Source organism: Marmota flaviventris, chromosome 2 (assembly GCF_047511675.1).
Source record: "Marmota flaviventris isolate mMarFla1 chromosome 2, mMarFla1.hap1, whole genome shotgun sequence".
NCBI lineage: Eukaryota > Metazoa > Chordata > Mammalia > Rodentia > Sciuridae > Marmota > Marmota flaviventris.
The window spans coordinates 75115340-75128693 of record NC_092499.1 but is presented as its reverse complement, the minus strand read 5'-3'; the positions used below and the strand labels follow the sequence as shown (position 1 = coordinate 75128693).

General features: G+C 32.9%; 1 protein-coding gene across 2 annotated transcripts in view; it reads right to left on the bottom strand.

The window, feature by feature from the left end:
- Exoc5 (exocyst complex component 5) overlaps positions 1–13354 on the bottom strand; it is a 72649-nt gene that overhangs the window by 34583 nt on the left and 24712 nt on the right. For both annotated transcript variants that reach the window (XM_027929538.2, XM_071608014.1), the window contains exons 5-7: positions 3531–3595; positions 1184–1212; positions 358–467 (exon numbers count right to left, since the gene is read on the bottom strand). In XM_027929538.2, the coding sequence (XP_027785339.1) occupies positions 358–467; positions 1184–1212; positions 3531–3595 (204 nt within the window). The remainder of the gene's footprint in view (positions 1–357; positions 468–1183; positions 1213–3530; positions 3596–13354) is intronic.

The window sequence follows — 13354 nt, the reverse complement described above, 5'->3', positions numbered from 1 at the left end:
ATATTCATGGTCATGTTTTCTTGCTTTTGAATTAATTTCTTAACATGTTTGACTGAAAAGGATTTATTAAAAAACAAGAAGGTAAACTATAAGGTATTCTTTATCAAACTATATGAAAACTTGATGTATTGATATTACTAAATATAAAATCCTTATTGAAATATTAAATTCTAATGTTTAACATTTTTATAGAGAAATATATAAAATATACAAATTAATGAAAATTATTACATTTTTTACATTTTGATGTAATTTAGTTATACAACCAATAGGGGAACATCAGAAATAATAACATGGATTTTGTAAACTCTTCAAAACCTTTAAGACTGATCTACATTTTAAATTTTTAATATTTACCTTAAAATGAAGTAAAACTGCTGCTACTTCCCTCATTCTGGAGATTTCACCTCTTCTTTGAGCACTGGTAAACTCCTGAATTAGTTGGCATTCTAAATCATGATATTTACCTAAAAATAAAAATAAAGTCATCCGGCTATCCTGAGGCTCTCAAAGTATCAAAATTATGTCAAGCATCTAAATTATTTACAAATATAATGTCTATGGATCTGCCTTCTTTTTGGAAGAATTACAAAAACAACATGACGTGAAAATATAGGTAGGTCTCTGAACTTTCAATGAACTGGCATAACAAACAGGTAGCCAGGTTATTATAAATGGAACCTGAAAATAAACTGATTTTTTTCCAGAAAACTAGAATGACCTAGTCTAAACTATTGGCAAAAATCAAACTATTAAGATAAGGAGATGAACAGTTATTGCAATACTCATCGTATCAGTGTTAAAAAGAAAAAAGAGCTATATTCACAGATATGTGTATGAACACAATCTCCAAAATATACTGTTAAATTAAAAACACAAGGCCTAAAAGCTACCACCTATTAAAAAAAAAAAAGTGTGTGCATCTAAGTGTATATATGTATGTATGTGTGTGTATATATATAAATTATATATAAAATCTATACATAAATTATATAAAATTATATATAAAATAATTGGGAAGGGGGAAGTCTTATGCTGCTCGTATATCCACACAGTACTCTTGAAGAATACAGGGATGGGGTAGGAGAATGGTATGTTTCACTTCTCTCCTTTTGCTATTTTCTTTTATACAACAGTTATTGTCTTTACTCCAAAAAAAGTTAATTTAATAGACTCCACTTACTTGCAATTTTTGATTTTACTTCTGAAAATCTGAAACATAAAAAACAATGATGATTCATTAGTTATGACAAACATACCATGCTAATATGTTAAAAAAGGGAGAAATGAATGCAGGGGTACATGGGAACCTTCTGTATAATCTTTTCAAGTTTCTGAAAATCTAAAACAATTTTGAAACAAAGGTTATTATAAAAAATAAAAAGATAAAGCCAGAGGGTAGAGAGAATAATGACAGAAAGCACTCCTGGTAACAAAACTGAATGTAGGAAATTCAGATGGGGTATATAATTATCATTTAGGAAACTCATACTGAAAATCAAGAGGCACTAACCCAGCCAGTCGCAAAACAAGTTATTGTTCCTATTCACATTCAATGACATTTTAAAGTCACTGGATTATAATATTGATTGTAATAATAATTACAATAATCTGCTCCCTATTGGGATTTTTAAAATAAAGTTTTAAATTCTTATGTAAAAGAAAACACAATGATAAAATGATATATTAACGATAAATGATATAATAATCAATACACACTAAAGATGACTAATATAAGACTGCAGATACAGCTCAATTGGTAGAGTGCTTGCCTGGCATGCACAAGGCCCTGGGTTCAATCCCCAGCATTACACACACACTCTTTCTCTCTCTCTCTCTCTCTCTCTCTCTCTCTCCCACACACACATAATTATTTTAAAACTAAAAAAAATAAAAAGAGCTTTATGAAGAATCCAGCAATGTGTCTAGGAGAACAACCATTCCATCTTTACAAATTCAAAAACTAAAATACCATTCACTAGAATCTCCAAATCTCTTAATATCAAGAGAGAATATCTAGCACAGAAAACTGACGTTGAGACTCTATGCAACTATTTGAAGAAAAAAAAAGAATGATTGGCAAAAGAGATGCCAAAGACAGACGGAGAAAGAAAGAAAAGTTTAGATGATTTTATCTTTTTTTTTTAATAACTAAGTCATGGTAGATGACAAAACACATATAAGGCTGTTTTGATGTGTGTGGACAAAAATAAGTCTGATTAAGCCTCTAAGGCTTCTTAGAGAGGTTAAAAGAAAACTGTAAGAGAAAGTTGGCATATAGCTCAGTAATGGAGGGCTTGCTTAGCATATGTGAGGCCCTGGATTGGATCCCCAGCACTGAAACAAAACAAAACAAACTATAAGAGGAGTATAAACTTGAGAGTTGGAGACAATGACAATGCAAATGTGTTCTGGAAGGAAAAAATATAATAAAGGGAGAGGAATAAGGGCTATAGCTAACTATTATATTGTACCTGTTTTGAGCTAAGCATGTTACCCATTTAAGTAAATGGTCCAACTCTGAAATGGGATAAAGTTATAGAAGTTTTGGTGGATGATTTAAAAAATTATTACTGCTTATCTTTTATGATGATACAAAGTTGAGAATAAAATGAATGTGTGAGTGGGATTCACTATGGCTGGAACATAATGGTCATATTTTAAGCACAGCAATATACCTATATTCCATCTGTACCTAAAACCTTCAAGTATCCACAAAAGAATAACAGATATATTATCTGTTAAACAAAATTATATTTCTTTCAGTCACATGGAGGAACTATTATTACCACATTTTATTAAAAAGTTTGATATTCCATGGACTAATGAAAAAAAAATTCCTTCTCAGAAGGCATTTTATTTTAGGATGAAATTTAAGTTAGTGATGACCCTGGGATTTGTATTTAAAATATGAATTCATGCCCCATTTGAATCAAATGTATGATATATGATATGTCAAGATCAATGTAATGTTTTGAGCAACGAATAAATTTCTGATGTTTAAAATAAATAAATAAATAAATAGAACAAGGTTCAGAACCCAAAGTCTCTTGGAAGAATTTTATAGGTAAAGAGTTTAAATACCCTAAAATTATATGATAATATGTGTATATCTCAATTTTTTGAAGAAACTCTATATCTTTTACTAGCACTTCAAAGGTGCCCAAGACTTAAGATCTTTCATCTAGAATTAGAAAAAAGCAACTGAGTAGCCTTATGTTGAACTCTTGTCTCTTATCACCCTGGTTCTCAAAATCCAAGATAGGAAAACTCAAAATTTTACTTCGGTCAACTTCAAAAATCTCCATCAATATTTTTTTAAAAGACAAGGGATTGAAAGTATACAATTAAATTTAGATATTAAAGTACACTATTTTTCAATGAACTATTCTATACCATATCTTGTATGAAGGAAACATGCAAAATATTCTTGTTGACTTAGTGGGGAAAGAAAATCATCCAGGGACAAAACTTCCAATTTTTTCTATAAATTACACATTTCCAAATTAGTTCTTGAGAAATAAACTTGCCTATCAAAAGGTAACTCCTGGGCGATTAGGTGCAACTTCTGAATGATGTCTGCTGCCTCCTTTATCTATTAAAAATAAATAGAAGCAATAATTTTAAAACCCAAGCAATACTGTTATATTGTGTGCATGTACAAACATGTAACAACAAGTCTCACCATTAGTTACAACTAAAATATACCAATAAAAATATGGAAAAAAATAAGTAAATAACTCATGATATAAACACATCAATATATTTGGAAATAGTATTATCTTCCTATATATGTTCAAATCCCCTCCCTCAAATAATTTTCTTTAAAAACACACAACAAATAAAATTTTGTGACCAACAAGAATACATTTGGGGTATGACCACAATGAGCCAAAACCCAAAGATTTGTCTTTCTGGTACTAAAATTTTGATATATATTGTATGTATTTTTTTTCTTGATGCCATAACACCTTCCTAATGAAATCTGTTGTCCAAGTTTACTATAAAGAAGTTAAAATCATTGCTTGCTGAAAGCAAAGTATAAATATCCTCTAAGTTTATAAACCCAAAAAGGATAAAGATTTAAAAAATGATTCAGAACATATTGCTTCATATACATACTTTACTCTAAATGAATAAAACAGTAACAAAAATTCCTGTCATTTAGTAAGCATATAAATTTATAACACTTGTTCTAAAAGCAAAGATAAAAGTTTAACATAAAGTCACCTGAATGAAATATAGAAACATGTATAGTTTGTCAAGTTGTAAAATGAAGGCACTTAGGCAAAGGGCCTCAAATGCAGATTCTGTGTTAATTTATACAACATTGTAAAGGGGAGTTATATCATGTTCACTTTTTCTTTAAATTTCAAAATACTACTGATTTTTAACCTGGCATAACTTTAATAACTGCTTTGTGATAATTCACTTTCCCATACATTAAAAGAGAGACAAAAAAACATGAAGGAAGAGCTAAAAACATTAGTATAAATTTTTCTGAGTATTTATGTGAAGACTAGCAAACAACTGTGGATAACAACAGGGCTTGTTTCTACTTGTTACTCCAAATGATAGTGAATATAGCATTTCTGCTTCAATATCTCTCCTCTACTATTCAGCAGGTCACTGTCATTTCAGCCACCACTCATTCACGCTACCCTGCTGAACATAGGTACAGGTATTACTACAGTATCACGCCTCACCATGACATTTTGTTGCAGTAGCAGTCTATTATTTTCTCCTTTCCAGTATCCCTTCAGAAACAAAATAGCTGGTAAACAGCAAGCTCTGTTTCCATCAGGACTTAGTATTTGTTCTTTTAAGAGACATAAGCATGCTGTTTGCAAACTTCGCTTAATGTAGTATGTAATAGAAAGAGTGCTTGGTTTTACTGAATTCTCAAAGCTAATTATTTTATTAAAATTAGAACACAAGTAATCCTTAAAGTTGTAATGTATTATAGTTTAAATATGCAAAAGGTGTCAAAACCACTATCTAATAATATACTTACGTCTGTTATTGATTATAGAGTGAACTGAGAGACTACTCAGTTTTAAAGATAATCAGAGTCATCAAGCATTGTCTACTGAACAACAATAAGCTATAATTCTAAGATAAATGAGCGACATGCATGTAAGGACAAGGGTAAATATAAAAAAGTGATTTTTAACTTTTACATTTTATTGTTGTTTTGGTTTTTTTTTTCTTTTTAAAGATTTATAAAGTATAAGAAAATAAGAAACAAAGAAGTTAAAAGAAAAAGGGGGAGTGTCAGTGCAGGACTCCTGGCTACTGGTCCAAGCAGGTCCTCCAAGTGCCCGAGCAGGACCATCAGCATTAGCACCCATGCAGGACACCTGGCTGCAGCCCACCTACAGGATCCAGTTGCCATTCTCGTGTGGACCCCCCATCTACCAATGTGGGGCTTCCCCAGTGGCCTTCATCTTGGGGCACTGCAACCACTGCCACAGTCCCCTACATGAAGTAGCCTGTACCTGGGGACACTGCACTGGGTCTGGTGACAGCCACCAGTCACAAGACTGCATGCCACAAAGCTGTATCTCTGAACACACCTCTCAATGCCACCACCTGGCCCCACCCCACCGGACCCAACACCCCATGCTAAAAGCAGCCGCCTACATCTTGGGACACCATTCTTGCCATCTTTAATTGGGGCAACCCCCAGCTTGGAACACGGGCTGGAGCTTAGAAACAATATCAAGGTACTCCAAAATTGTACCGTTAACCCAGCACAGTTCCTGCAGCTAGTGGCCATTCGGTAGCTTGCAAAACTGGGTGGTAAAACCGGGTCCTGAACTGCCCAATATAAAACAGCTCTCCAAAGGAGATCCTGGGTCCGCTAAGTGGTATACCCTACCTCCAGGAGCTACGCTCCTGACACCAACACTCCCACCCTAGTAACCTTCACCATCCTGAGGGTAGAGATACCAGCAAACACAGACAACCCTATTAGATGAGAAGAGAAGTTGGAAAGATACTGATCCCCAACAAAAACAATCTTTGTATCTATCTTCGAAACTTTTTTCCTCTCTTTTCACATCCCCAACATTTGTGAAACCAAATACTTTTCATGAATTAGTCTACTGAGGACTGGGATATCTGAATAGTACATTACAGTGATATTGTATATTCTTTTACCTCCTATTTTTACATTTTTATTTTTCTTAATATTTAAGTTTCTTTGTTTTTTGCACTCTACTGTCTTCCCACTTACTTGTCTCCCCAAAGACATCACATTCTGTCTCTTCTCTCCTGCTACTAATTAACCTCTTTAGATTCCTCTTGCACACTTTCTAAGATTTAATAACTATATCCTCACCTCCTACCCCCAGCATCTCATCCTACACCTCACCCCCAGTTCTTTGTCCAACATCAGAAACTGCAGGCCCTTTTGCAAACCTACTGTTTATAATATAGATGATAATTCAACTTGCTATTTCTGTATATTGTGACAAAATCATAAACATATTAATAGCAGCTATTTGATTCAAGGCTGTATATTGTTTGTATTGGGATCTGTTTACATTATTCTCCCCATTAAAGGAGAGGTCCCAGAAACCTGCAGGGACACTGTAAGCCTATAAGGTAAAAACTGTAATGCTTTGGATCCCCAGTCCTAGAAAAGAACACACACGAACAACATGAAAACACAAGGGAAGAAAGTGCCCCCACCAAACCAAGATATTACATTATTAGAATCCATGGCCAGCAAAACAGAAGAAATGACAGAGAAATGGAGTTCAGGATGCATATAATTAAAATGTTCTGTGAATTAAAGGATGATACAAGAGAGCAAATAGAGGCAGTAAAAGATCATTTTGATAAAGAGCTACAGAAGCAAACACAGGAAGCAAAAATTACTTCAGTAAGGAGACAGAGATTCTGGAAAAAAACAAACAAACAGAAATCCTTGAAATGAAAGGAACAATAAACCAAATTAAAAACTCAACAGAAAGCATCACCAACAGATTAGATCACTTGGAAGACAGGATCTCAGACAATGAAGACAAAACATATAATCTTGAAAAGAATGTTGAACACACAGTGGAGATGGTAAGAAACCATGAGTAGAACATTAAAGAATTATGAGATAACATAAAAAGACCAAATTTCAGAATTATTGGGCTAGAGGAAGGCACAGAATTCCAAACCAAATGAATGAACAATCTATTCAATGAAATAATATCAGAAATTTTTTCAAATACAAAGACTGAATTGGAAAATCAAATAAAAGGCTTACAGGAAACCAAATATACAAAATCACAACAGATCCACACCAAGGCACATTATAATGAACATGCCTAGCATACAGAAAAGGACAGAATTTAAAAAGCCACAAGAGAAAATCAGATTACATATAGGTAGAAACCAAATAAGATTTTTCAACTCAGATCCTGAAAGTAGAAGATCCTGGAACAACATATACTAAGCTTTGAAGAAAAATGGATGCGAACCAAGAATCTTACATCCAGCAAAATTAATCTTTAGATTTGATGACAAAATAAAAACCTTCCATGATGAACAATAGTTTAAAGAATTTACAACTAGAAAGCCTTCACTATAGAATATCCTTAGCAAAATATTCTATGAGGAGGAAATGAAAACAACAATGAAAATCAGCAAGGGGAGGTATTACACTAAAGGAAATAAATCAAAGGAGAAACCAAGTGAAGTTAAATACCAAAAATAAACAAATATGAGCAGGGGTTGTGCTCAGTGGCAGAGCTCTTGCCTAGCATGTGTGAGGCACTGGGTTCGATTTTCGGCACCACATATAAACCTAAATGTCAATGCCCTAAACTCACCAATTAAAAGACATAGATTGGATTTTTAAAAAAGACTCAACAATATGCTGCCTCCAAGACACTCATCTCATAGAAAAAGACATCCACAGGCTGAAGGTGAAAGACAGGGAAAAAAACATACCACTCACATGGACTGCAGAAACAAGCAATTATTCCATTCTCAGTTAATCAAAAGGAATAAAGATGGACTTTTCATACTGCTTAAGAGAACCATACATCAACAAGGCATAACAATTATAAATATATGTACCCCAAACAATGGAGCATCTACATTCATCAAAGAAACTCTTCTTATGTTCAAGAGTCAAACAGACCTCAACACAATAATTCTGGGTGACTTTAACACACCTCTTCATCCCTAGATAGATCTGTCAAACAAAAGCTAAACAAAGAAACTACAGAACTCAATAATACAATCAATGACTTAGACTTAACAGACACATATAAAATATTTCATCCATCAAAATACACTTTTCTTCTCAGCAGCACTTGGATACTTCTCTAAAATAGACCATATGTTATGGCATAAAGCAACTCTTAGCAAATACAAAAAAACAAAGCTACTACCCTGAATTCTATCAGATCATAATCGAATAAAATCAGAAGTTAATGACAAAATAAAAAATAGAAGCAACTCCAACACTGGAGACTAAATAATATGTTATTGAGTAAACTATGGGTTGCAAAAGATATCAAAGAGGAGATTAAAAATTTCTTAGAGGTAATTGAGAACACTTATACAACATATCGAAAACTCTGGAACACTATGAAGGCTGTTCATTACATGGAGTTTATTCCTTAAAAGAAAAAGTCAACAAATAAACAACTTAACATTGCATCTCAAAACCCTAGAAAAAGAAGAATAAATCAACAGCAAAAGCAGAAGACAGGAAATAATTAAAATCAGAGCTGAAATCAATAAAACTGAAACAAAAGATTCAATTGAAAAAAATTAACAAAAAGTTGGTTCTTTGAAAAAATAAATAAAAGTAACAAACCTTTAGACATGATAACAAACAGAAGGAGAGAGAAAACTCAAATTACTAACATCCATGATGGAAAAGGAAACATCATGACAGACACTACAGAAATAGAAAACATAATTAGAAATTATTTTGAAAATTTATACTCCAATAAAATAGAAAATATCGAAGGTATTGACAAATTTCTAGAGTCTCATGATTTGCCCAAACTGAATCAGGATGATATACTACAAGTTAAATAGATCAATTTCAAGCAATAAAATAGAAGTTGCCATCAGAAGCCTACCAACCAACAAAAGCCCAGGACCAAATGGATACACAGCTGAGTTTTCAAGACCTTCAAAGAAGAACTAATACCAATACTCCTCAAATTATTCCATGAAATAGAAAAAGGAACACTTCCAAACTCATTCTATGAGGCCAAAAATCACCCTGATAACAAAATCAAAGGCACATCAATGAAAGAAAACTTCATACCAATATCTCTAATGAACATAGATACAAAAATTCTCAATAAAATTCTGGCAAATAGAATACAAAAACATATCAAATAGATAGGCGCACCATAATCAAGTGGGGTTCATCGCAGGGATGCAAGGTTGATTCAACATACAAAAATCAATAAATGTAATTCATGACATCATTAGACTTAAAAGTAAGAATCATGATCATCTCAATAAATGCAGGAAAAAAAAAAAAAACACTTGACAAAACACAGCATCCCTTCATGTTCAAAATACTAGAAAAACTAGGGATAATAGGAACATATCTCAACATCATAAAGGCTATCTATGCTAATAAGCCTCAGGCCAACATCTTTCCAAAAGGAGAAAAATTCAAAGCATTCCCTCTAAAAACTGGAATAAGACAGGGTTGCCCTCTTTCACCACTTCTATTTAACATAGTTCTTGAAACTCTAGTCAGAGCAATTACACTGGTGAAAGACATTAAAGGGATATGGATAGGAAAAGAAGAACTCAAATTAGCACTATTTGCAAATGTTTATTCTATACCTAGAAGACCTAAAATATTCCACCAGAACACTTTTAGAATTAATAAATGAATGCAGCAAAGTAGGATATAAAATCAACACCCATAAATCAAAGGCATTTCTGTACATCAGTGACAAGTCCTTTGAAAGAGAAATTAGGAAAACTACTCCATTTGCAATAGCCGCAAAAAAAAAAAAAAAATGAAATGTGAATCAACAAAAAAGGTGAAAGACCTCTTCAACAAAACCTATAGAATGCTAAAGAAAGAAATTAAAGAAGACTTTAGAAGATGGAAATATCTACCTTGTTCTTGGATAGGCAGTATCAATATTGTCAAAATGATCATACTACTAAAAGCACTATACAGATTTAATGCAATTCCAAAAGCCCATCGACATTCCTCACAGAAATAGAAAAAGCAATCATGAAATTCATCTGGAAAAGTAAGAGATCCAGAATAGCTAAAGCAATCCTTAGCAAGAAGCATGAAGCAGGTGACATCACTATACCAGACATTAAACTATACTACAGAGCAACTGTAACAAAAATGGCATGGTATTAGCACCAAAATCAACTTGTAGACCAATGGTACAGAATAGAGGACACAGAGACAAACCTACACTTATCTTGGGCTAAGGCTGTAGCTCATTGGTAGAGTGCCTGCCTTGCATTTGTGAGGCACTGGGTTCGATCCTCAGCACCACATAAAAATAAAGATATTGTGTCCAACTACAACTAAAAAAAGCTTCAAAAAAATACACTTATATTAGACAAGACACCAAAAACATATTGGATAGCCTATTCAAAATATGGTGCTGAGAAAACTGGTAATCCATATGCAACAAAATGAAATTAAGCCCCGATCTCTCACCATCCACAAAACTCAATTCAAAGTGAATCAAGGACCTAGGAATTAAACCAGAGACCATGCGCCTAAGATAAGAAAAAGTAGGCCCAAATCTTCATCATGTCGAATTAGGCCCCGACTTCCTTAATAAGACTCCTATAGTGCAAGAAATAAAATCAAGAATCAATAAATGGGATAGAGTCAAACTAAAAAGCGTCTTCTCAGCAAAAGAAACAATCAGTGAGGTAAATAGAGAGCCTACAGAATGGGAGAAAAATTTTATTACATGAACATCAGATAGAGCACTAATCTCTAGAATATATAAAGAACAAAAAAATCTCAACACCAAAAAAACAAATAATCCAATCAATAAAATAAATAGATAACCCAATCAATACATGGGCCAAGGACCTAAACAGACACTTCTCAGAAGATGACATACAATCAATCAACAAATATATGAAAAAATGTTCAACATCTCTTGTAATTAGAGAAACGCAAATCAAAACTATTCTATGATTTCATTTCACTCCAGTCAGAATGGCAGCTATTAAGAAGACAAACAACAAAGAGTGTAGGCGACGATATGGGTAGAAAGGCACACTCATACGTTGCTGGTGGGACTGCAAATAATCCAACAAATATGGATAGCAGTATGGAGATTCCTTAGAAAACTTGGAATGGAACCACATTTGACCCAGCTGTCCCATTCCTCAGTTTATACCCAAAGGACTTAAAAACAGCAAACTAAAATGTAACAGCCACATCAACGTTTATAGCAGCACAATTCACAATAGCTAAATTGTGGAACCAACCTAGATACCCTTCAATAGATGAATGGATAAAGAAACTGTGGTATATATACACAATGGAATATTACTCAGCATTAAAAAATAAAATCACGGCATTTGCAGGTAAATAGATGAAGTTGGAGAATATTATGCTAAGTGAAGTAAGCCAATCCCCCCCCCCAAAAGAAAATGCGAAATGTTTTCTCTGATATGAGGATGCTGATCTATAATAGGGATGTGCAGGGGTAGCATGGGAAAAATAAAGGAACTTTAGATAGGGTAAAGGGGAGGGAGTGAAAGAGAGTGGACAGGAGGTAAGAAAGATGGTGGAATTCAATAGATATCATTACCCCAAGTATATGTATGAAGACACGAATGGTGTAACTCTACAACCAGAGACAAGAAAAATTGTGCTCTATATGTGAACTATGAATTGAAATAAATAAAAGATGAGAAAAAAACTTAAAAATTCTGTGAGTCTGTTTGCCCCTCCAACATTGCAGATGTCTATGTAACTAAGTGAATGAACTAGCAAGTATATAAAGACATTTTTCTTTCAATTAGGATGTGAAAAATTGAGAGACGCAGTAAAATCAAGAATTACCTAATTACCTGAGGGTAATTAAAAATTTTAAAGTAAAAAAGTTTAATGTATAAACATAGAAATAATATAAATCATGTTAAAAATAAATAAAATCAATCTAAAAACATGTGCTTTTCTCTAGATTTTAAATGACCACCTTCAGCTACATTCAAATAAATACACTAAATCACAGTAGGTACGATTATCTGCATTTTGTATATAACAGGGCATAACTACACTACACCATTCATCAGATTTAATGCAAAGTAATCTAAAGTACCCAGGGTTTAATTATATCCAATTTTTAATATGTAAACAGAATCGTTTTTTGGTGGAGGTACCAGGCATTAAACTCAGGGGCACTCAACCACTGAGCCACATCCCCAAACCTATTTTGTATTTTATTTAGAGACAGGGTCTCACTGAATTGCTTAGCACCTCGCTGTTGCTGATGCTGGCTCTGAACTCACAATCCTCCTGTCTCAGCCTCCAGAGTTGCTGGGATTATAAGAATGAGCCACCATGCCTGGCTTATAAACAGAATTTGGATAATATATTCTACAAGCAAGCACTTTCATAATATATGATAAATGTATATTTATAATTGGAAAACAAAAAGTAAAATATTCCATAAACTATCCAAAACTCACACTGGTGTTCCATTTGTACATATGTTCTTATAAATAAACCACATATAAATACAAAAGATTCTACGAGTATTTTTCAAATTCTTAAGTATCACATTTTTCTGGACATTAATTTTAGTAGTGTTAAATTCTACCACAAATACAATTCTTAAAAGTCATTCTTTAAAATAGTATCTTTCTTTGAGAATTTTTTTCTACCTTCATAACCATTTTTCAAAAATCTCTAAAAATTATAAGTTCTATAACCATACAGAATCTAACTTATACACACAAAAAATGTGCTGCTTAATTCAAAGTGATAATACTTAGCTTCAATAATACTTAGCTTTTAATATTCTGTTATCTGATACTTCACAGAGTAAATGTAGAACAAGTCAGAAAGATTGTATTCAATATGAATGGGCATATATGATCTATAAAAATGTCCATTTTTCATGCATTTCAAATTTTTCCCCTCAAGAAAAGAAAGCAAGCTAAATTACCTTCTTTTAAGATTATACAATAGCCAATACCAGATACTCTAAGACTAGGATTAAATGATTATTGCTATAAAAGGGAATAATATATACAATTCAGATTTTTCAATTCTCCTTGATCCAAACTGCTTTAATTCTTTATAAGAGGTCTTTATTCCAGCAATAAAAATTAGAAGTTCTGAATTCTTTTACAAAAGATATTTCAG